Here is a 23,647-nt window from a genome sequence, read left to right as displayed (position 1 = left end):
TGTTGTCCAATATTAGGACTGCTTTTGAGATGTGAAGGGAAAGTTGGAATAAAAAGAATCCCATATTTTTGTGTATTCCATATTTGTGGACCTCAATATAAATTTGATTCTTTTCCGTTATAGGACGAATTCAGCAAAAATGTCCAAGAGTGGAATTCACTTAGAGTAAATTGTGTGGAGCTGGCACTGAAATGCCTCCTGCTTCCAGATTTACGTAAAGAACTACGAACAAATCTTCTAATGGAAGCAAGAGAATCTGTTCTTAGAACATGTTGCCGCAAATTGTATAATTGGCTGAAGGTGAGAGTGAACAGATTTCCAGTGGAGTTATGTTATGTGTGTGTTACCTTCATTACTCAATCTCTATGTATTACCACCATATTAAAATATAATATAGGAATTATATCACAGTTATCTATTATCTCGACATAATTAATTACCGACTTGTCTCTATTTCTCCAGGTTGCACCATATTCAGTGGAGTTCACAGACGAGGAAGAAGAAGAGTGGGACACCAGCAAAGGGTTAAGAGTTATGGCAGTAGCTTACGTTCCAGATTACAGTCAAGCATCTTTTGCTTGTATGGTTGGGCCCGATGGAGACTGCACTGATTATCTCAGATTACCCCATTTGCTGAGAAGGAAAAATTCATTTAGAGAAGAAGAAAAGTTGCAGAAGGTACATTGAATGTTTGTAATCTCTCTCTCTCTCTCTCTCTCTCTCTCTCTCTCTCTCTCTCTCTCTCTCTCTCTCACACACACACACACACACACACACACACACACACTATAGTTTCATTTTGCTGGGTGTATGCTTTATTTGTATTGATAATTATCTGTCTCACTAACAAAAAAGCTGCTACTTGAAGGTAGGGGTAGCAGAGGGGAGAGGAGGAGGAGGAGGAGGAGGAGGAGGAGGAGGAGGAGAAGAAGAAGAAGAATAGGAAGCTGCCACTTATTCACTTCTACAATACGTTATTAAAAATACAAGTGTTTGCTACTTACGAACAAAGCTGTAAAGTTTTGCTATTATTTGTATATTCTACCAGAAGTTTCTAATAAGCATTTGGAACTCAGGTCTCCAAATGTTAATATGGTTTGCCATGTTAATGGCTAAATATTCTTATTAAATAGTGTTATATAAACATTACTATGCAAGATTACGTTTGGAAGTAGCAATGTTCAAAAGGCCATCTGGCCACACTTTCCACAAGTTTTTAAATCATGTCAGAATAATGTTGGTGTTTTGAAATCATATCTAATATTTAGTAGTTCTTTTTATTGTCATTCTCACTGTAAATGCTGTTTTGAAAATATTTTTTGATCCTTTCCTCCACAGGAAGCAGACTTACTTGCTTTACGAAATTTTATCTCCACCAAGAAGCCTCACGTGATATGTGTTGGAGGAGAGTCACGGGAAGCACTTATGGTGGCTGCTGATTTGAAGGAAATAGTCAATCAGATAGTAGAAGAGGACCAGTTTCCAACAATAGCTGTGGAAGTATGTGACAATGAATTGGCTAAAGTGTATGCCAATTCTATAAAAGGAGAGGTAACCAGTTTACAACAAATTTATTTCCCACTATGTATTTGTTATTAATAATAATGTCAAATCAGACTGCAATCGAATCCAGGTGCAAAGCAGGATCATCAATGAAGTACAACACTTAGCACTGAAAGCATTTTTATTATGCTCACCATCACACAGACAGAACGAAACTGCCTTCTCATTGGAGAGTGCTGCTATTTATATCAACATTTAATATTCCAGAATCTGCAGCCATTATAAACATAAGAAATTTTGAGAACCATCTAAAACTGATAAATGCTTGATAACGAATATTTACTGGTAATTGGACTTGAACTGGCAACATTTAGCATGCCAGCCAGCGACACTAACTGCTACTCCACCATGCCTGTAGCACAGCTCTTGACATTAGTCCCTCTTGTGGAGAAACAGGACCCACAGTTTCAGAAGTTCTCATTGGAGCCAACTACTCCTTCCTAAAAGTAGATCTCAATCAGCGGTCCTTTGTACGGTAACACTGGAATAGCCTTTCCCTTGATACATCCTTGTCACTATGATCGGCATTGAAGGCATAAGCTTTGCTGTTATTGAGCAGGCTTTCGCTTTCCTTGAAAAAGAAGCTCTCCACCTAAGGACTGTAATAGAGCTTCATACAGAGGACATATTCGATATTTATGTGTCTCTGTCTACTTGATGAAGTAACATTTTAGTAACTTTTTCGATAGTCCCCCTTTCCGTAGAAGTTTGAAAATTCATACTGTCTCTCTTGGGCTGTATTTCACTGGGCAGTGCTCAGTAAATAGTGCTCTCGCTGCTTCTACTGGGTGTCCAGAGACTGTACTAGAGCCAACAATTTTGTTTCTCGATGATGATGATATATTTCACATAGTCATACTAAGTAACGCCTGGTTGAAAGGGACAGTGTATTCATTGTTTTGACCTCATGACCATGGGCCAGAAAGAATTGTGTGAAGCTTTTATGTTTTTCTTCATTGTGTTACATATGAATGTCACAGTGGGCAATATTGTATCCCAATCTCTCTATTAGACATCAATGTACATGAAGAGTATGTCTGCCAGATTCTTATTAAAGCATTCTGTGGATGGTAGGCAGTTGTCATTCTGTGGGTGATTTTTGCAACATGAAATTACCTCTGATACCAGTCTCGACTGGAAAACTTTTCTACTATAAGAGGTCATTAAACATGGTGTTCGTGCTTCAAAATTATGTCTTCTACAAGAAACCTTGCAATTCTCAATGCCCCTGCAGTTGACACAGTTTTGATGTCAGCATAGTGGATGAAGTACTCAGTGGAGACTACTGTCCATTGATTCCCATTTGTCGGCTTCAGGAACATCCCCAAGAGATTGATTCCAATCCGGTGGAATAGTGCTGCTACAACCAGAATTGGTATGAGCTGCTCTATTGTAATTGCGACACTCACTCCCACTACTGACAATCCTTACATTGGCTCATATAGTGTCCCACTACAGTACAACAGTGGCAAGTGATATCTATGTCTGATTCTTTCTATAGTTTTCACAAATCCCAGGGAACCAGATGTAGGTGTGTCATGGAAAACTTCAGGATAGCTTGCTGTAGATGAACTGGCCTGGTGAAAAACTGTTCCAGCCTCATTGGATCATAGTTCCTATGAAATGTTCCATTTTTTAAGTGGAATTCACCTTTAGTTGGTTCCTCCTCCTTCAGAGGTACTGACATTTTCAGCAGTAATGGATCCTCCATCTGTTCAGAAGCAATGTCATTTAATGCAACAGTGATGGAGATCACATCTTCGTTACTATATTCTACTGAAAGATTCCTTAAAAGGCAGTCTGCATCCTTGTGTTTGGTTCCACTTTTGTATACCACTGTGATGTATACCTGAAGCCTCAGTGCTCATTTCACCAGTCAACCCAATGGATCCTTCAGGAAGGTCAGTTGTTAATGAGAATGATGATCCTCCACAAAGGTGAATGTGTTGTCAAATAAACACCTTAGACAGCATAGGTGGTGTTCAGATGTCTTTGAAAAAATAAGTCTCATTCAAATAGTTGAGACACACAGTCCATTTATGGTATCAAGGCAGATGTCCGTCATAAGCTCAAATGTGTGTGGAAAATCACATAATTAAAACAGGATAACTTTGAACTTGTTGAGGCTGTCAGTGTTAAGAAAACAGTCTTTCCCCAGTTAGAATCCTCGACCTCAGTTTGCCAGTAGCTTGTATGCATAAGTCCATTTTCGTGCAAAAGATTTTCTCGGCATGCTCAGTTATCTTCATACATATGAGGCCAACATTCATGGCTGCTATCTGTTGTGTACTCGATCTGACATTTCTGGCTGTCCTGAAATACTGTGGCCTTATCTTTCTACCAAGCATGAGATAGAGGTGAGGTCATAGTGGTATTCCACAACTGCCATAGGGACCACATTTGGCAATCGATCACACCTCTTACATCAGATTCTTCTTCTGTTGCACCACTTTATTAACTCCTCTGCTGTTATGACTTCTTTTATGAGAGGAGTTTCATTCCTGTCTTCTGTAACTCCTTTTCTCAAATGTGAGATTTTGTCGATTTCTGTCATATTTGGATTCACAATGTGGCATAGGGTCAAAACGTTTTACATACAAGACTGTGTTGTTTCCCTGTGACACTGGGCCCTGTTCTTCAGGAGTGGACTTGCTGCTGATTGTTACCAAATGTTTTCCTCATTTCAGTCTGGAATTTGTCCCAGCTATCAAGCTTCTCTTCATTGCTCTTGAACGACTGCTGGGCTGTGCCATCCAAGTAAAAGCACACATTTGCCAAACCCATCATGTTACTCCACATTTTGTATCTGGCAACTCAATTGAATCCTTTCAACCATTTTATTGATTCGTGACCAATGACTCTAGCAAAATATGATTGATGTGTGGTGAACAGCTAACTAACTGCTGTTTTGGAATCCATTACTCTTCTGAATATGAGGACCTTAGGAAGAGTGTACTGCTTGCATTCTGGTTTTTGACCATATAGACAACAGTTTTTACATTGCCTAATTGGTGCCACGATGATACAGATGTACTGGAGTACCCAGCGTTCTACTATGGCTGTTGACAAAACATCGACATACTGATATTTTTTCTAAAAAGTTGCGTTATATGTTGGCAATATTTTTTCCACTGGTATATCACTATCGAAATGGCAATATCAAATGCCGATATTTTTATTTTATATTATATTTCTTCACAGTTTTTGATAAATATTTTTGAAACTGTTCCTTTAAAATTGTAGTAGAACATAATTTTAATTTCACTGTGTGGAGTCTTACTACTCTATGAGCTTATGTCCAGTCTTTCTCTTTGACTGTATTGAGTGTAGGTGGCAGAAAGAAGTAGTCCGATTACACAGGGAGGGGGGGAGTGATGGAATGGTTTCTGATGTAAAGAAATAGCACACCACTTGCATTAAAAAATAATTTTAATGCAACTAGTGTGCTATTTCTTTGCAAAACCGTTCTTCAAAAACAATTCTTTGAAAACAGTCTCTTAAAATGATGAACAAAAATGTAAATGACAAGTCAGGTCTCTGCACTGGGCGGAGATGTGTAAGGGAAAATGCTGATATAATCGGCTCTACCAACCATGATAAAAACTCTTCCTTCTGTTGAGCAAGATGTTTGACACAGGCGAAATACCCTCAGACTTCAAGAAGGCTATAATAATTGCAATTCCAGCAGATGCTGACTGTTGCGAAAATTATCAGTTTAGTAAGTCACAGTTGCAAAATACTAACACACAATCTTCACAGAAGAAACTTGTGGAACCGACCTCGGGGAAGATCAGCTTCTATTTGGGAGAAATGTAGGAACATGCAAGGCAGTATTTGATCCTACAATTTCTCATAGAAGATAGGCTAACAGGGTGTATATACCCCAGGAAAAACACAGAATTTTTCATTGTTCTATTTTTCAGTTAAATTTTTGTAATTTTGACTGGTAATGATTGATACTGTAACAAAGAATTTTACCATACTCCATACTGCAGAATAGTACTGCAGCAATAAAACATTAACAAGCGAAAGAACCAAAATAACTTGAATTGTGAAGGAAATGTGCCATTTACAACAACAAAACCCAGTGTACACACAAGCAAAATTTGTCAAAGGCTTTAGGACAAAAACTATGGAATACTTCGTAACAACAAACTGCTTCCGATGAGTATGATGTCACAATTGTTTACATATAGGTTCACTTGAGCAATTGCCAATGTGCATGCGATGAGCAGTACCTCCTTTCTCTTCTGGCTACTTGATGTATGGCAGTTAGCTGTATCGGCAGTAGCAACAAGCAGCCAGACAGCCAGATGCTACCCAGGAATTTTTTGGCACACCCAAGCTGCCAGATTAATGCATGCACAGAGCAGTTTGAGTTGTTGTAGGGAGAGGTATAGTCTCCATGTTATCCATGGTTACATTTAGTGATTTTGTTGTTTCCACTTCGTTTTCAGCTCTCGCATCAAATGAAAACAAATGGATTTCTGTGGCCGGCTATCAAGTGAATTAAAATATGTTCATATAATTATGGAAGGATAAAACTTTTTTTTTAGTTTTCTGATTTTATTTTATTTCCACATTTTTGGCAATCAAGCATTAATTGCCTTGGAGAACAATGAAGTTATTTTTGTCAGTTTGCTAAAGAAATTTGGCTTTAATTAATATTTTCCACAGAGACAATCAATTTATTTGAAATGAAGTGTTTCATTCCACACTACTGGCTAGTTTCACCCTTTCGCTGAATTTGAAGTGCTCATTTTCACCTTCTGGCACATATGACATTATGCCACAATAAAGAACCGAACATGAGATAATACAGTACCAGTATTCCAAGAAAATTTGCATCCATGAAACCACACTGAAAAGCTTAAAATTAGGTTGGGGCCTACTACACTGTGAATCTGGACGTACAAATGTCACTTCCAGCCAAATTATGCATTTTAGTATGGTTTGCGATATCCTGTTTATTTTATGACGCAATGTAAGATCTCTTAAGGCTATATACATACTGACATTTAGGCTTCCTACATAATTGTAGCTGCATATGCACAACAATGCCCATTTTCTAGTGTGCACTGGCAATTCCTGAAATGAGCTTATTTCTAACAGGTCGTGGGAAAATATTGAGAATTGTGGTGTGGCAAGCGTTACTTTCAAAGTAAATTCCCTTTTACACAAAGTGTATTATGTTACATGTGAGAATGTGTGGTAAATTTCATAAATCACAGAGAATTTGACTCTCATTTAAAACTTAAACACTTTGAGGACCAGCCACTTAGAAGAGTTTTGAGCCCAGAAGGCTAGACATGTATGTCATTATTTCAAATAACGCGAAAAAAGACCAATATTATATATGAAAGCTTAGCTTTTCATATAGCTTAAGTGTTGTGGAACTTGAATATATACATTTGTAAAATGAAAATTACAGCATACTAGTTGCTGCACATCAAAGATCTTTCCAAAACATGTTCTTTTATGCCCCCTGGCTTTCATTACCTGAAGTATTGGAAAGTTCTACACTGGTGTATAAAAGCTCAACCATTCAAAGGATTGATAAATACAGTTCCGAGCGAAAGTATACTGTCATTTAACATGGAAAAAGTGTATTTTCACATTGGCAGTATTTGTAGAATTAGAGAAAGCCACTGACGATGTTGACTGGATTACTCTCTTTCACATTCTAAAGGTGAAAATCATTAAATGCAGAGTGTGAAAGGCTGTTTACAATTTGTGCAAAAACCAGATGGCAGTTATAAGAGTCGAGGGGCATGAAAGGGAAGCAATGCTTGAGAAGGGAGTATGACAGGGTTGTAGCCTATCCCTGATGATATTCAGTCTGTATATTGAGCAAAATTAGAGTAGAAATTAAAGTACAGGTAGAATAAAAACTTTTAGGATCCCCAATGGCATTATAATTCTGTCAAGAGACAGCAAAGGACTTGGAAGAACAGTTAAACAGATTGGAAAGTATCTTGAAAGGAGGATATAAGGTGAACATCAAAAGCAAAATGAAGATACTGAAATGTAGTTGAATTAAATCAGGTGATGCTGGGAGAGTTAGATTAGGAAATGAGACACGGAGAGTGGTAGATACGTTTTGCTGTTTGGGCTGCAAAGTAGAGAGGATATAAAATGTAGACTGGTAATGGGACGAAAAGCATTTCGGATGAAGAGAAATTTGTTAACATCGAGTGTAGATAAAAGTGTCAGGAGGTCTTTTCTTAAAGTATTTGTATGGAGCATAACCATATATGGTAGTGAAACATGGATGATAAACAGTCTAGACAAGAAGAGAATAGAAACTTTTGAAATGTGATGCTACAGAAGAATGCTGAAGATTAGGTGAGTGGATCACGTAAGTAATGAAGTGGTACTGAATAGAATTATGGAGAAACGAAATTTGTGGCACAGCCTGACTAGAATAAGGGATCAGTTGATAGGAAACATTCTGACGCATGAAGGGATCACCAATTTAGTACTGATGGGAAGGGGGGGGGGGGGGGAGAGAGCATACAGGGAGAGGCCGGTAGAGAGCATACAGGGAGAGGCCGGTATTACACTATCAAATTTCTTTGTCAAAGATATTTGATGGTGTAATAGGAACTTTGTCAAATGTCGTCCAATATTTGATCAAATATAGGGCCTCACTGTAGATTTGATCAAAGAAATCGCTTGTCTTCTGTTCACTGCAATGTGACATGCTATCACATGGAGCGCTAGCATCGCTGCAGCGTTCTGTCATCTGTAGTGTTTTTATAAACATTGCCGGTAAATACAATTGGTGTGTGCCGATAACTAACACTGAATACAAAAATAGATTAAGAAGATTGGAGACCTAACATAACCCTCTCCTGTAGCAAGGAATCGGAGTGTTACAGTGATTCTGTCTTCTGAAGATGTAGCAGTTCGTAAGTGGATATTGTGCTTTGTGATATGAGAATACACTTCACTGAGCACATACAGAAATGTATGCTCATCCATTCTTAAGTAATTGATGTACGACTTGACGTCTTCCACTGTAAGTTCACGTAACAAGTTTCGTTGAATGCTTTTACTGTGTCGTCATAAAACCCACGGCTTCCCCCAGATTAGATTAGTTTTTCGTTCCATAGATCCGTGCTGAGGAGATCCTCGTGGATGTGGAACATGTCAATTTTTTAAAGCTGAAATAACAATACTAATAGTATGAATAAATACGATACATCATTTGTTACTATTAAAAATTTCGTCAATGGAGTAGAAGTTGCCCACTAGTAAGTCTTTAGGCTCCTTTTAAACTGATCTTTATTTGTAACTAAATTTTTTATGTTTGCTGGCAAACTATTGAAGATCAGTGTTCCTGAGTAGTGGACCCCTTTTTGAAGTGAAATAAGAGCTTTTAAGTCCTTGTGCAGATCATTTTTGTTCCTGGTATTGTATGTATGAACTGAGTTGTTTGTTGGAAAAAGAGATATATTATTTAGGACAAATTAAATTAAGGAGTAAATATACTGAGAGGAAGTAGTTAGTATATCCAGTTCTTTGAAGAGGTTTCTGTAGGACGTCCGTGTATTTACTCCACAAATAATACGTATTACACACTTTTGGACTCTGAAAACTTTTGTTTGACTTGAAGAGTTACCCCCAAAATATTATACCATATGACATTATGGAATGACAGTAGGGAAAGTATGCAGGCTTTTTCATTTTTATGGTGCCTATGTCTGCTAACACTCGAATTGCAAATACAGATTTGTTAAGGCGTTTCTGCAGTTCTGAGGTGTGCTCCTCCCAACTGAATTTATTATCAAGTTGTAATCCCCGGAATTTAAGACTGTCAACCTCGTATGTATGGTTCCTTTTTCCCCCATTTCTTTTCCGCATACGCACACAATGCAATTGCGGTACGTGCAACTGCTGCGGTTAATAACGAGTTGTTGTCAGCCATCTTGAACTTTGATGAAAAATTTGATGACACTGTAATACCCCTTCTAGCGCTACATCAAAGATCTTTGTCAAATATATTTGTCGGAATATTTGATCACATCTTTGACAAAAAAATTTGATAGTGTAATACCGGCCAGACCAAAAGATGAATACGGTATGCAGTATGCAGATTCAGAAGGACGTAGGTTGCAGTAGTGACTCCAGAGATGAAGAGGGTTGCACAAGATAGAGTAGCACGGAGAGCTGCATCAAACCAGTCTTTGGACTGAAGACCAGAACAAAAACATGGCAATGTATCGGATTCCCAATATTTTTAAAAATATCAAGTCATAGTGTCTACCAAACCAAGTCGCATCATAGCCACAATTAAGTCCAAATCCAAAAGCAGGATTCTCAGTGAAGCACAACATTCATCTCTGAAAGCATGTTTACTATGGAAACCAGTGTACAGGCGAAAAAGAACAGAACTAAACTACCTCCTGGATGGAGGATGCTGTTATTTATACAGACATTGAATATTTCAGTAAATGCATGCATTACAAATGTAAGTAATTTACAAATGTAAGTAATTTTGTGATAAATACTGATTGACAAATATTGTTCTGGCGATTGGATTTGAACTGACAAACTGTAGCATTACAGCTAGTGGAACTAACTGCTACTCACAGCGCATCCAACATTGCTTGCGATAATTCCAACTAATGTACAAACATATAAAGAAGCAGTCAGTTTTTTTACCTGGCCCATGCCTTCAACTTAGCCTTTTCGTTATATACAACCTCCCAACATTTATGATACACTTTCCATTCACTTCTATTAGCTGTGATGTAAAATTCATGTTTATCCTGTTATCAGTTGTAGTATTGAAAGTAAACTACCGCAAAAAATGTTGTCTGGTTAAATTGTTCGTGATTTTCATTCATTTTAGTACATTTTTCTTCCAATTTTACAAATATAATTCATATTTACACTGTATTGTGATTTGCAATTTCTTTTCTTAATACCAGAAATGTTCTCGATTCCATAACTTATTTACATTTTAAAGCATTTAAATTGTCTGATGTGCTTCCCAATTTGCAGTTACGCACTGATGCATTTATGTCACCTCTGCTGTATATAAATTTTGTTTATACTGTTCTTAGTTGTCTGTAAATTTATAATAACTGATGAAAAGTATCATAAACTTTTGAGTTAATTTTATTTTCATTTGTTGACAGAATGACTTCCGTGATTATCCTCATCTGCTACGACAAGCTATATCAATTGCTAGAAGAATGCAAGATCCACTTATTGAGTTCTCTCAGCTTTGTACATCTGATGAAGAAATCTTGTGCCTTAGATACCATCCTTTGCAGGTAAGTTTCATGGGTATATAATAGTAATGCATTGGTGAGAATTGTGAATTATTCTCCGTCATTTTCTGTTATCATCCTATTTGTGTGGATGTGGGTGTGTGCGTGCATGTGTTTGTGTGTAGACATGTACACACACACACTCGGGTGGGTGTAACATTTTTGCAGTGTTCAGTGAACGGATTCTGGTAACAAATCTATTTGCTTTCTTTATGTTTCTATAAAAATAGCGCGCGCGCGCACACACACACACACACACACACACACACACACACACACACACACACACACACACACCCACACCCACACACACACACGTTCACCGATGCACACATGTGCGCGCATGTGTGCACACTGTTTTCTTCTAACGACATTCACTGGAAGATTGGATGAGGTGCTTGTTGAGGAAACCTGATTAGATCTGGAATGGGGAGAATGAAGACTAGGGCAAATTGGACTTGGAAGAATCATGCTGGCGCGAAACAAGTAATTTGATGTTGAGAACCGTGCTAGTAGGGGCATAAGAAAGAAGGGGAAACAGTTATAAAATTGGAGGAAAAAATAGGAAATAATTCTGGGAATGAGGAATAGTTGGAAGAAAGAAGAAATTGGACAATGAGACCATTGTTTGGGGTTGGGGTCAGAAAATAGTGGAGGCAAGGAAGACCAGGATGGTTATGAGAACTAAGTAAGGCTGTGCAGGAGGGAGAGCTTCCATCTTCACATTTCAGAAAAGCTTGTATTGGTAGTGAGGATCAGAAAGGTATAGGTTCTGAAGCATTCATGGGAGTAAACTACCCTTGGTCACACAGCATGTTCTGCAACATGATGGCCTGGTTGGCCTTTTGCTACAGTTCAGCGTTACTCATTGTTGTGAGTGCATAGTTTGATAGTGCTCGTATGCTTATGTTCTGGCACATGACTTATTGTCTTCCACCTTAGTCATATGCCTATAAAATGCTATGTAGCAGTTGCAGTGAAGTTGTTACACTTGGTTGCCAAAATAAAACTGTTCCAGAAAAATGTTAATAAGCTCAACATGTGCTTTACACTCCCAGATCTCAGCTCAGTACTTTTATCATATTACTAGTTTACCATTATGTTATCTAGGTTTTGAGAGTGTTCAAATGAAAAGGTATGGAATGATGTAACAACCAAACAGGGTGAAATTTACATGACACTTTGGGATAATGTTGTGAGACATCTAGGCAAAGGCTTTGTCACTTCCCAAAAAAAAAATTTTAATCTGTGCAGTTAGCATGTAAAGCTTAACGTCTTTTTCAGCATCTGAGGTCCTATACTCAGAGAGTTCCTGGAGCAGAGAAAAACCATTAACAGTGATGTGCACTGTGATACATTCTGTAGCCTATGCAAGTCTATCAAGAGCAAACAGCTTGTGCTGCTCACAGAGAGAGAGATTCTGCTCCACAATAATGCACATCCACACATTCCCAAGGTCTCGAAAAGTGTATTGGCAAAGTTCAAATGGGAGGGGCTTGAACATCTGCCCTAAAGCCTGAATATATCACCCTGCAACTTCCACGTATTTGATCAGCTATGAAAAACATCTTGAAGAGAAGTGCTTCAACTCAGATGATGAACTGGAGACACATTGGAAAACTGGCTCTTGTCACAGCCACAGCAATTCTGGGAATGAGGAATAGTTGTTCTCAGGCCTCTGGTGATTATTTTTGAATAGACTTCAATTGCAGACACAGTGTTGTTTTGTACCTTTCCTCTTGAACACCTCTCATACATTGCCAGAAACACTGAGAACACCCTTTTGGGCAACTTTATTTTAGCAATCCTGTATTATGTAGCTGCTTTCACGTGTAGTTTTGATTCAATAGGGTAAGAAATGTTGGTAAAAGAACTAGAACAGCTGATCTTCTCCGTGACTCTGCTTGCACCTGCGTGTGCCATGGGCCTGTGACCCAAGGGGCTGAGGTTCGGGAGCAGCCCGTCTCATCATTCGTTTTGCAGTAATGTCTACCTTTGTTGACACGATATCATAATACACTACTGGCCATTAAAATTGCTACACCATGAAGATGATATGTTACAGACGCCAAATTGAACCAACAGGAAGAAGATGCTGTGATATGCAAATGATTAACTTTTCAGAGCATTCACACAAGGTGGGTGCTGGTGGCAACACCTACAACGTGCTGACATGAGGAAATTTTCCAACCGATTTCACATACACAAACTGCAGTTGACCGGCATTTTCTGGTGAAACGTTGTTGTGATGCCTCATGTGAGGAGGAGAAATGCGTACCTTCACGTTTCTGACTGTGATAAAGGTCGGATTGTAGCCTATCGGAATGCGGTTTATTGTATCGTGACACTGCTGCTCGCGTTGGTCGAGATCGAATGACTGTTAGCAGAATATGGAATCGGTGGGTTCAGTTGGGTAATACGGAACACTGGATGCCAACAGCCTCATATCACTAGCAGTTGAGATGACAGGCATCTTATCCGCATGGCTGTAACGGATCGTGCAGCCAAGTCTCAATCCCTGAGTCAACAGGTGGGGACATTTGCAAGACGACAACCATCTGCACGAACAGTTTGACGACGTTTGCAGCAGTATGGACTATCAGCTTGGAGACCATGGCTGCGGTTACCCTTGACGCTGCATCACAGACAGGAGCGCCTGCGATGGTGTACTCAATGACGATCCTCGGTGCACGAATGGCAAAACGTCATTTTTTCGGATGAATCCAGGTTCTGTTTACAGCATCATGATGGTCGCGTCCATGTTTGGTGACATCGTGGTGAACGCATGTTGGAAGCGTGTATTCGTCATCGCCATAGTGGCATACCACCCGACATGATGGTATGGGGTGCCATTGGTTACATGTCTTGGTCACCTCTTGTTCGCATTGATGGCACTTTGAACAGTGGACATTACATTTCAGATGTGTTACGACCCATGGCTCTACCCTTCATTCGATCTCTGCGAAACCTTACATTTCAGCAGGATAATGCACAACCGCATGTTGCAGGTCCTGTACGGGCCTTTCTGGATGCAGAAAATGTTCAACTGCTGCCCTGGCCAGCACATTCTCCAGATCTATCACCAATCGAAGATGTCTGGTCAATGGTGGCCGAGCAACTGGCTCGTCAAACTATGCCAATCACTACTGTCGATGAACTGTGGTATCGTGTTGAAGCTGCATGGGCAGCTGTACCTGTACCCGCCATCCAAGCTCTGTTTGACTCAATGCCCACACGTATCAAGGCCGTTATTACGGTCAAAGGTGGTTGTTCTGGGTACTGATTTCTCAGGATCTGAGCACCCTAATTGCATGAAAATGTAATCAAATGTCAGTTCTAGTATAATATATTTGTCCTATGAATACCTGTTTATCATCTACATTTCTTCTTGGTGTAGCAATTGTAATGGCCAGTAGTGTAATAATAATAATAATAATAATAATAATAATGGTCTTTATTTCTGACTATAGAGGTTCCAATCACCTCAGATAAAGACATAAAGTAGAATTTTCTTTTATCTAGCCAATGGTTTGTCAGTGTTGGTTAGCTGCACTAATTTGGTCAGTGTGTTTTTATATTGATTATATAGTTGACATTACTACTTTAGGTGAATGGTTGTTCCATTCATCCCAGAGGTCTAGTGCTTCTGGGGCTCTGACTATTTGCCGGTGAAGGTATGAGCATGCCTTATTGTGCTTCTTGAGGGATTAATTCTTTGCCAATATATGGCAATAATTCTTCATTGCTATGTGTTGTATGATGATGTGTCAGTTCTCTTAGTAAGAAGCCTCTAATGGCATGTCCAGATTTTATGTACCTGTGATTAATAACTCATACATGTTTTTCTTCCTTTTTTAAATTTTCACATAACAGTGAGGATTGCATAGATGCCTGCAAATGAGTGCAGAGCAGATGTTTGAAATATTAAGGTTTATCTAAAGTATGTAAAAGGAAAAACTATTCTGGGTTTTAGCATTGCTATGTCGTGTCTCCACTGCCATATTCAGTAACAGATAATACTCTTTGCAAAATGTAGGATAGGTCTTAGCTGTGAATATCCATGTAGAATTGTTAGCGAAGCAAATAACAAATCACAAAGAAATAGATACATAAAGATTTCAACACACTTTGCTAAATACTGCTACCCATACAGGAAAAAGATAATGTTGGACCACTTTTTCTCAGTGGAGTTTTGAAATAGTTACAAACAACTTTAATGTATGGCGAAGTTAGAAATATACACACAGTCACATTCATATCAATTCTTTCATACAAGAATTACACTTGGAAGAAAGATCAAATTGTTCAATACATCTTGGTTTTACATTGGGTCTTCACTTACTGCAAATAATAGTAAGCTAGCTTTTTAGGTAATTAGTACATAAATTTAAGTGTTATGAATTCCTTTATGAAGGTACCGAGCAAGTATGTTGCGCCGTTTCATTCCATGTTGCACTGTTGGCAAGACGTGCAAGGCTATTTATACCAAGGTATAAATATTCTTGCTGTTTCTTCATTTTTTCTCCATATCAGTTGAACCAGCGATGTAGCCGTTACACAGTGGCTGGATAGAGGTGTAATATCCATCACCTCATTATCTGGATTGTGGCATCTGCCAGATGATAGCACACATGTAAAATAATTTTTATGGTGTACTTTACCTTGCTACTTTTGTGTATCTTCTGAATTTAACACTGCTGTGTTCTTGATTCCTTTAATATATTACTTACATATTGTTTCTTTACAAAGAAGAGTTTGTGATAAAACATTTTATACAGTTTTTAGTCCACTAAAAATTACTACGTTTGTGATGAAAATTTCATATTTCATAATTGGTAATTGCTTAAATCATGATGCACATTGCATTCCACTATGCTTCCAACATGGTTCTGCCACAAGAGTATTTCTGCATAGATTTCCAGGACCTAATAACATGTCCAACTCTCACACTCTGCAAAGCATTCAATCCACCCTGCCCTTCACCTCCCCTTTCTCTGTTCTGAGAAAAAAGCCAGTCTGTACAATAGGAATTATACATACAATAAACAAGTAACAGAGTCTTTTCTTTACACTTACACAAAATAACTTCCAAAATCACCCTAACATCTGTTTTGGCCTAATTTGAGATCAGTCAATTTAATCAGTTAGTTAATTCCATATTCTGCAGATCATTTGAACAATTCGTGTTGAAATTATGTGCAGGGAGTCAGTTTACAAGCTTCATATATATTGATCCGCCGTACATCAAACAGCTGTAGGTGAGATGTTGCTGTAGTAATTTCTGTCATCTCCATCCTGGAATTTGTTATATTGTAATGATTTGTTAATGTGTATGGCTATGTGCTGTCTATTTACATTGTACTAAACAGTGAAGTGCCTTAAATTTAATAAAAATGATATTAGTCTTTAACACTTCTGATGTTAATAGTGATATATTTTTGAATTTAATGACAAAGTAAACACCTTTGTTCTCTGTACCACACACACTATTAATTTGTTAGTACAGATGTTTTCTGTAGAGTAAGACTGAAATTTTTCTTAACTCTTGGAGATACTGTGATGTTATTGAGAAAATGAACAAATAGTATGGTTACATATTGAATAGTGACAGCTTTAGTCATGAGGAATGAAGGTCATTTGTGGTTTAACTGTAGACCCCAAAATTCTCCTGAAGTTATGATGGATTATTTATGATAAATTCTGTTATAGAATATGTATATAAAGCTGTTCTCACCCAAAGGTTTTTTGAACAATATCCTTTCATCAACTTCAGAAATGACTTACCCAGCTAGATAAAGTGGTGGGAGGGGCAGACTCAGAACCATGTCACAATGTAGCACTTTTCACGTCAACAGATATGGTAGTGGAAAGTCATAGGTGAAACACACAGATACTGTCCCTTAAACCACACACACACACACACACACACACACACACACACACACACACACACACACACAGAGAGAGAGAGAGAGAGAGAGAGAGAGAGAGAGAGATGGGGGGGGGGGGGGGGTTGCATTGCTGTAGTCTGACTGTGACAAGAGGTAAGGTAATACAGAGAAGCTGATGTTTGTGGAGGAGGATTGGGGACTCCAGGTTACATCAGCTGTGGAACTGTCATTTAAGTCAAGAATGATGTGCTCAGAAGCATGTTCTGTTACTGGATGGCCAATTTTACTGTTGGTCACAACTTGCCTATCGAAAAGACTGTGCAGAACTGCAAAGTTGGTATATTGTGTGACTGCTTGCACAGGTACCCCTGCTTATGATAGGGTTGGATATGGCTTTGGTGTTATTGAAATAGAATGCATTGGGTGGGTGCAGTCAAGGGTGATAGTGAGTTATGAGGGGGTGCTCCCTTGCAGATGCTTATGGGTGTGTTTGGGAATGGCTCAGAAGTATTTTTTCCTGACAATTACATAAGTTACTATTTTTTATTTACAAGATATTTTGTTCCCTTCAGTTATCCATGATTTAATTGTTTTAATGGAATTTCTGTACAGTTTTTGAAGTAACTTCCTCCAAACACTGACACAAATTTACTTTGACATTTGTTACATTTCACAAAATTATCTCTTTTTTTGTATACACTTCATTCAATTGTACCTCTTTCATCTACTTCCTAATCAAATGCTTACTTGTTCAGAGATTATCATCAGCTTGTAAGTATTCATGTTTAAAACTGTGATGTTACAAATATTTATTTTTGTTTCGTAATACAATTTTAGGACCAGCTGGTAAGAGAGGAACTGCTTGAAGCACTGTATCTTGAGTTTGTGAATCGAACCAACGAAGTAGGTGTTGACATAAATTTGGCTGTCCAGCAAGCATACACATGCAACCTTGTCCAGTTTGTTTGTGGTCTTGGTCCAAGAAAAGGACAGGCACTGCTGAAGTTGCTCAAACAGAACAATCAGAGACTTGAAAACAGGACCCAGCTTGTGACGTCTTGCCGTATGGGTCCAAAAGTTTTCATCAACTGTGCAGGGTTTATTAAGATCGATACAAATTCCTTGGGAGACAGGTATGTATAAATCTCATTAACTCTATTATCAACATTTATGGAAATGCACTCCTGCTTGAGTTAAAAAAAGTTATACTGTGGAGATGAAGTTGAGGGATGATTCAGTTGCTTTATTGTAATCTTATAGTTGTGTACAGATATATATTGTTTGTTGTTGAATTGGAGATATACTTGTGATACATTTGGTATTCGTAAATCTGTTATTTTTTTCAGCACTGAAGCATATGTAGAAGTCCTTGATGGCTCAAGAGTACATCCCGAAACATATGAATGGGCACGGAAAATGGCTGTAGATGCCCTAGAATATGATGATGAAGATCCTAATCCTGCTGGTGCTTTGGAAGAAATTCTAGAGTCTCCAGAAAGATTAAAAGATCTTGATCTTGATGCATTTGCTGAAGAACTTGAGAGACAGGTATGTGTATTTTTCATGTGTCAAGCATGAAGAACCATGCAAATTTGCATCAAGATATTGACAAATTAACTGGTGGCAATAAAATGATGGCAGACCGAGCAGCTTTTGCACATGACATCCCTATTCACAGAAAGTCACTATTGATAATCGTGATTCATACTTGATCACCGAGCAGCTTTTGCACGACATCCCTATTCACAGAAAGTCACTATTGGTAATCGTGATTCATACTTGATCACTTCTTGATGCACCCTCATCCTAGAAAAATAACAGAACAGACCATAAGTGACACTGTGTATTTCAGAATTGGATTCAGTCCCTACAAATCTGGCAGACTCATTCTTAATCTCCTATTATCATCGTGTGGCCGTGCGGTTCTAGGCATTTCAGTCTGGAACTGCGTGACCGCTACGGTCACAGGTTCGAACCCTGCCTCGGGCACGAATGTGTGTGATGTCCTTAGGTTAGTTAGGTTTAAGTCGTTCTAAGTTCTAGGGGACTGATGACCACAGATGCTAGGTCCCATAGTGCTCAGAGCTATTTGAACCATTTTCCTGTTATCACCAAAATCACGTGTATCCAATTACGTGTTCTTGTCTCATGTTACCATACTTTCTTCCTTACATAACAACAGCAGAAATGTGTTATAAGAATGGATATTTTGCACCAGCAGTTTAAAAAATGAATGTCAGAATGGTCTTCGAACCTTTCTTCAGTGTTCACAACAAAGAAGTATGAAAATCTTTGCTTTCATTCTAGAGAGGGGCCATGAGAGAAGCATCATGATTAGATCATGACTGATATTTTTTTGGTGAAAATTTTGCTCCATCATTTGATTAAATTTGACATTAATAGTTAAATACTTGCATTTGCACTGCAGTATTATAATGTAATGTCTGTTGCTTTTTAGGGCTTTGGTAACAAGAGTATTACCTTGTATGATATCAGGGCAGAACTCAATCATAGATATAAGGACTTACGAAGCCCATATACATCACCTAATCCTGAAGAACTGTTTAATATGCTGACTAAGGAAACACCAGAAACATTCTTCATTGGAAAAATGGTACTTGCGACTGTTATAGGTAAGTGTTTCCTCTGACTTTACAAAATAAAATTGCTTAGTAAGCACTAGCACATGGACTGTACAAGCACTATTGAAATTTTAGTGCATGAGTAAATTACTGGTATGACATTTTGCCCCTAAGTGGTGGGGTCAGTATGTTTCTTGTGCAGATTCATGTGACAAATAATTGATGCAAGCTTTAGAAGTGCTAATGTTAACAAATGTGTATGTAGCATGTTAAACACCCCTGTCTGGCTACTAAAAGCTTGTGTACTGATAGTGCTATGTTTTATGGTACTAATTCAGTGTTGGTGGAGCTAAATAATTAAGTTTTTATTTTCTGTCTCTTTGGTGAGATTTTCCGTTTATATTGACTATTATATTTTACCAGAGAAACTGGTGCATGGTTTGTGTCTTACCCATGTAACATACTGCATTAAAGTGTGCATTTTCTCTGCTTGTTCTTGCACTCAATGATAAACCAGAAATGTTAAGGGGCTTTTCAAAATCTGTTATGTTTAGTGATGGCACAAGTGCTAGGCATTGCTGGGAAATTTATTGGGCAGTTTTGTAATTAGTTTCCTTAAAAGACTCTTTTTGAGGTGCATGATGAGATTAGCTAAAGCAGTATAAACTGAAGTATGTTGACCATACTGAATGCTTACTGAAGTGTTCAGTGTCTCTAACATGTAAAACAGATAGGATTATTTAAAATTCAGTTACATATCAAATTTCAGCAGTCATTAACTGAGTATCACTTCTGTTTCTATAAACACAGACACGTTAAACACAGTTTTGTCTGCTAGGTAGCACTGACAGTGATGAGGAAGACATGATTACTATTTGATGTCATTAGATTTCTGTTGATCCATCTGCACACATCAGCTGCCTTGCGGAGAGTCTTTTTAAAATACAGACAATAGTAAATGTGTTGCATTTACAAATTTTTATTTTTAAGTGTAATTTCAAACAAATGAAGTTACTTGAAGGACCTCGGTATAGATATAAATGGGCCCATACCAATTAAAACCTGTTAAGTGATATTCTTTGTTTTACAAATGGTGGTACTGAAAATACAGCAACCATCCAATATATGTAGGTGAAGTATTGAGCTGTAAATTATCAGTCTCGTATACAAGGTACTGAATATTATAGCACTGCCTATTTAAAGTTGCATACACATTTGTTAAGTCATGCTTGTAGGATATCATTGTGCTCTGACAAATAATGCGAGTTGGAAAGCAGAGGTATGATATCCACCATCATCTTTAAATTTATTTCTTAAACTCAAAACTTCATCAGGACGGAGTATTTGCATTGATTGTATTCTTCTGAAAATGTTTGATTTTGTATTGCTTCCTTGAGCTCCACCTGTATATGAACTACATTTATCGAGTTTGGCATAAAAGTGAATTAGTTAAAAGCATTTCCGCTTATTTTAATTAGCCAGTAGGTAAAATGACTGCATATAGTTGCTCATTATTTTTTGTTAATGGGTTACATACTGGAGTAACGGCTGTGTTAGTGAGATATTTATTCTGCAAAAACAGTTGAAAAAGAATATAATGTCCAACTGATTATTAACGATCATGCTAAAGCCACATTGATAGTTTCTCCACGCTAGCCGGTGTGGCTGAGTGGTTCTAGGTGCTTCAGTCTGGAACCGCGTGACCGCTACGGTCGCAGGTTCGAATCCTGCCTCGGGCACGGATGTGTGTGATGTCGTTAGATTTAAGTAGTTCTTAGGGGACTGATGACTTCAGATGTTAAGTCCCATTGTGCTCTGAGCCATAGTTTCTCCACTCATTTAACAGTTCACTTATTCTTTAATGACAAATTGAGCAACTGTAAAAGCCAGTTTTGCATAAATTTTGATATACATGAACAAGAGCAAAGATAAAAAAATTATGTTGTTATATTTTGCATAATTGTTTAGGAACCATAAGGAAATTAAGTAGCAGTAAGATGTTTTGACCATTTTCATACAAGAAACTTGAAACATTGATATCTAGCTTCTGGGTTTCCTTATCCTTATTATGACCATAGGATTTATTGACAAATATCGATGTATTACATGCGAGAGGGTACCCAAAAAGAAAACCAGAAAAACATTGTCGTGGGCAGAGTTTGTGTAGTATGCATTTCTGCCACTAGGCATGTATAGCACAACTCATTGCCAGTTCAGTGCTGCCTGTGTTGTCGACCTGGCTTGTTCTATTCACCTGCAGTGATTGTTTCATTGTTTATGATAGTAAGTTTATGTGAACAACATGCAACTGTAAAATTTTATTTCTGCTTGGTAAAATGCTGCTGGAACTGTTTGATTGTTGAAAACAGCTTACCAGGATGACACTATGGAAAAAACTAAAATGTACTAGTGGTTTGCTCGATTTAAAAATGGCGATGTGTCAGTTAATGACAGATCTCGTTCTGGACATCCGTCAACTGCCCGAATCAATGAACATATTGAAAAAATTTGAGAGCTTGTGCTCACAGACAGTTGATCTGCTGTCAGGGAATAGTGGATTATCTTGGAGCTTGGCTCAGCAAATTTCAATGGAAGAATTGGAAATGAAAAGGGTTGCTACCAAGTTTGTTCTTCGAATTCTGACTGACAATTAAAAGGAACATCAAGTTAAAACACATTGTCCTTTGAAACAACGGCTTGAAACTGATCCAGATTTTCTAGCAAAGGTTATTATTGGTGACAAATCATGGTGCTATGGTTACAACCCAGAAACAAAGCACCATTCAAGTAATGGAAGACATTATTGTCACCCCCGTCCAAAAAAATGTCGTCAAGTCAAATCAGACATCAAAATAATGATGATTTGCTTTTTTGATGCCCAGTGTTCATCAAAAAGACCCTATTTTTGGCAGACAGGAAACTGGTTCTTCCACCTCGACAAGGCACCTGCATCTCCCCCCCCCCCCCCCCCCCCCACACACACACACACACACACACACACACACACACACACACACACACACACACACACACAGAGCCATCTCTGTTGGACAGCTTTTGGCTAAAAATGGCATGTTTCTGCCTCCCCCATACGCCTTACTCGCCTGACCTGGCACCATACGACTTTTTCTTATTTCCATGCATTAAAAGGGGCATGAAAGAACACTGGTTTGACAGAATTAAGGAAGTCGAGAAAAAAAAAGAGTGAGAAACTGTAAGCCATTTCTAAAAATGACTTCAAAGAATGTTTCAAACAGTGGAAGCACCAATGTGACAAATGTATTGGTTGTAATGGAGAGTATTTTGAAGGGGTAAGATTGCTTTGTAACGATTTGAAAATATACAGCTTTTAAAAAATAACTCCGGTTTTGTTTGGGTACCCTATTGTAATACAATAACTAAAGAGTGGTACATTAATTTGTAGTTTGGTCATATATTTCTGAAATTACATATTATGAACTGTTGCATTTTTAGTCCTTATTTTTGGAAAATGAATACTATTCTTTATGTTACTACTGTGTACTGCATTGTCAAATTTTGGTATATCAGTTTCATCATTTACATGATTTGAACTTCCACTATTAATTAATATTTACCAATTTTGTGTTCCATGAAGAGAGTTTGTTTACTTACATTTTTCAGGCATTACGCACAGGAAACCTCAAGGAGACCAGTTGGACCAAGCAAACCCAGTACGTAATGATGAAACTGGACTCTGGCAGTGCCCTTTCTGTTTGAAGAATGATTTTCCGGAACTTTCAGAGGTAATGTGGGTACAGACACAGAATCTGTGTATTAAGCTCAATTTGCACTTGACATCATTGGACTGCCAAATAACATGACAGAGCGGTACCATTACACACTAAAGTGACAAAAGTCATGGGATACCTCCTAATACATGTTGGACCTCTTTTTGCCCGATGTAGTGCAGCAACTCTACATGGCATGGAATCAACAAGTCGTTGGAAGTCTCCTGCAGAAATACTGATCTGTGCTGCCTCTACAGCCATCCATAATTGAGAAAATGTTGCTAGTGTAAGATTTTGTGCACAAACTGACCTCTCAGTTTTGTTCCATAAATGTCCAATGGCATTCATGTCAAGCAGTTTTGCTGGCAAAATTATTTGCTCAATTTTCCAATCTTCAAACCAATCATGAACAGTAGTGACCCGAGGATATGGCGCATTGTCATGCTTAAAAATTCCAACGTTTTTTAGGAACATGTAGCCCATGAATGGCTGCGAGTGATTTCCAAGAAGCCAAACATTACAATTTCCTGTCAGTGATTGGTTAGTTTGTACCAGAGGATCTGGTCCATACCATGTAAAAA

At 38.1% G+C, this 23,647-nt stretch overlaps 1 protein-coding gene across 2 annotated transcripts in view; it reads left to right on the top strand.

The window, feature by feature from the left end:
- LOC126273816 (transcription elongation factor SPT6) overlaps nucleotides 1-23,647 on the top strand; it is a 144,858-nt gene that overhangs the window by 96,186 nt on the left and 25,025 nt on the right. For both annotated transcript variants that reach the window (XM_049977063.1, XM_049977062.1), the window contains 8 exons: nucleotides 124-300; nucleotides 463-678; nucleotides 1,339-1,551; nucleotides 10,710-10,847; nucleotides 17,573-17,868; nucleotides 18,082-18,283; nucleotides 19,194-19,368; nucleotides 22,960-23,081. In XM_049977063.1, coding sequence (XP_049833020.1) covers nucleotides 124-300; nucleotides 463-678; nucleotides 1,339-1,551; nucleotides 10,710-10,847; nucleotides 17,573-17,868; nucleotides 18,082-18,283; nucleotides 19,194-19,368; nucleotides 22,960-23,081 — 1,539 coding nt within the window. The remainder of the gene's footprint in view (nucleotides 1-123; nucleotides 301-462; nucleotides 679-1,338; nucleotides 1,552-10,709; nucleotides 10,848-17,572; nucleotides 17,869-18,081; nucleotides 18,284-19,193; nucleotides 19,369-22,959; nucleotides 23,082-23,647) is intronic.

This window comes from Schistocerca gregaria, chromosome 1, assembly GCF_023897955.1.
Source record: "Schistocerca gregaria isolate iqSchGreg1 chromosome 1, iqSchGreg1.2, whole genome shotgun sequence".
NCBI classification, from domain to species: domain Eukaryota; kingdom Metazoa; phylum Arthropoda; class Insecta; order Orthoptera; family Acrididae; genus Schistocerca; species Schistocerca gregaria.
The sequence above is the reverse complement of the archived record's forward strand: the minus strand, read 5'-3'. Positions and strand labels throughout refer to the sequence as shown.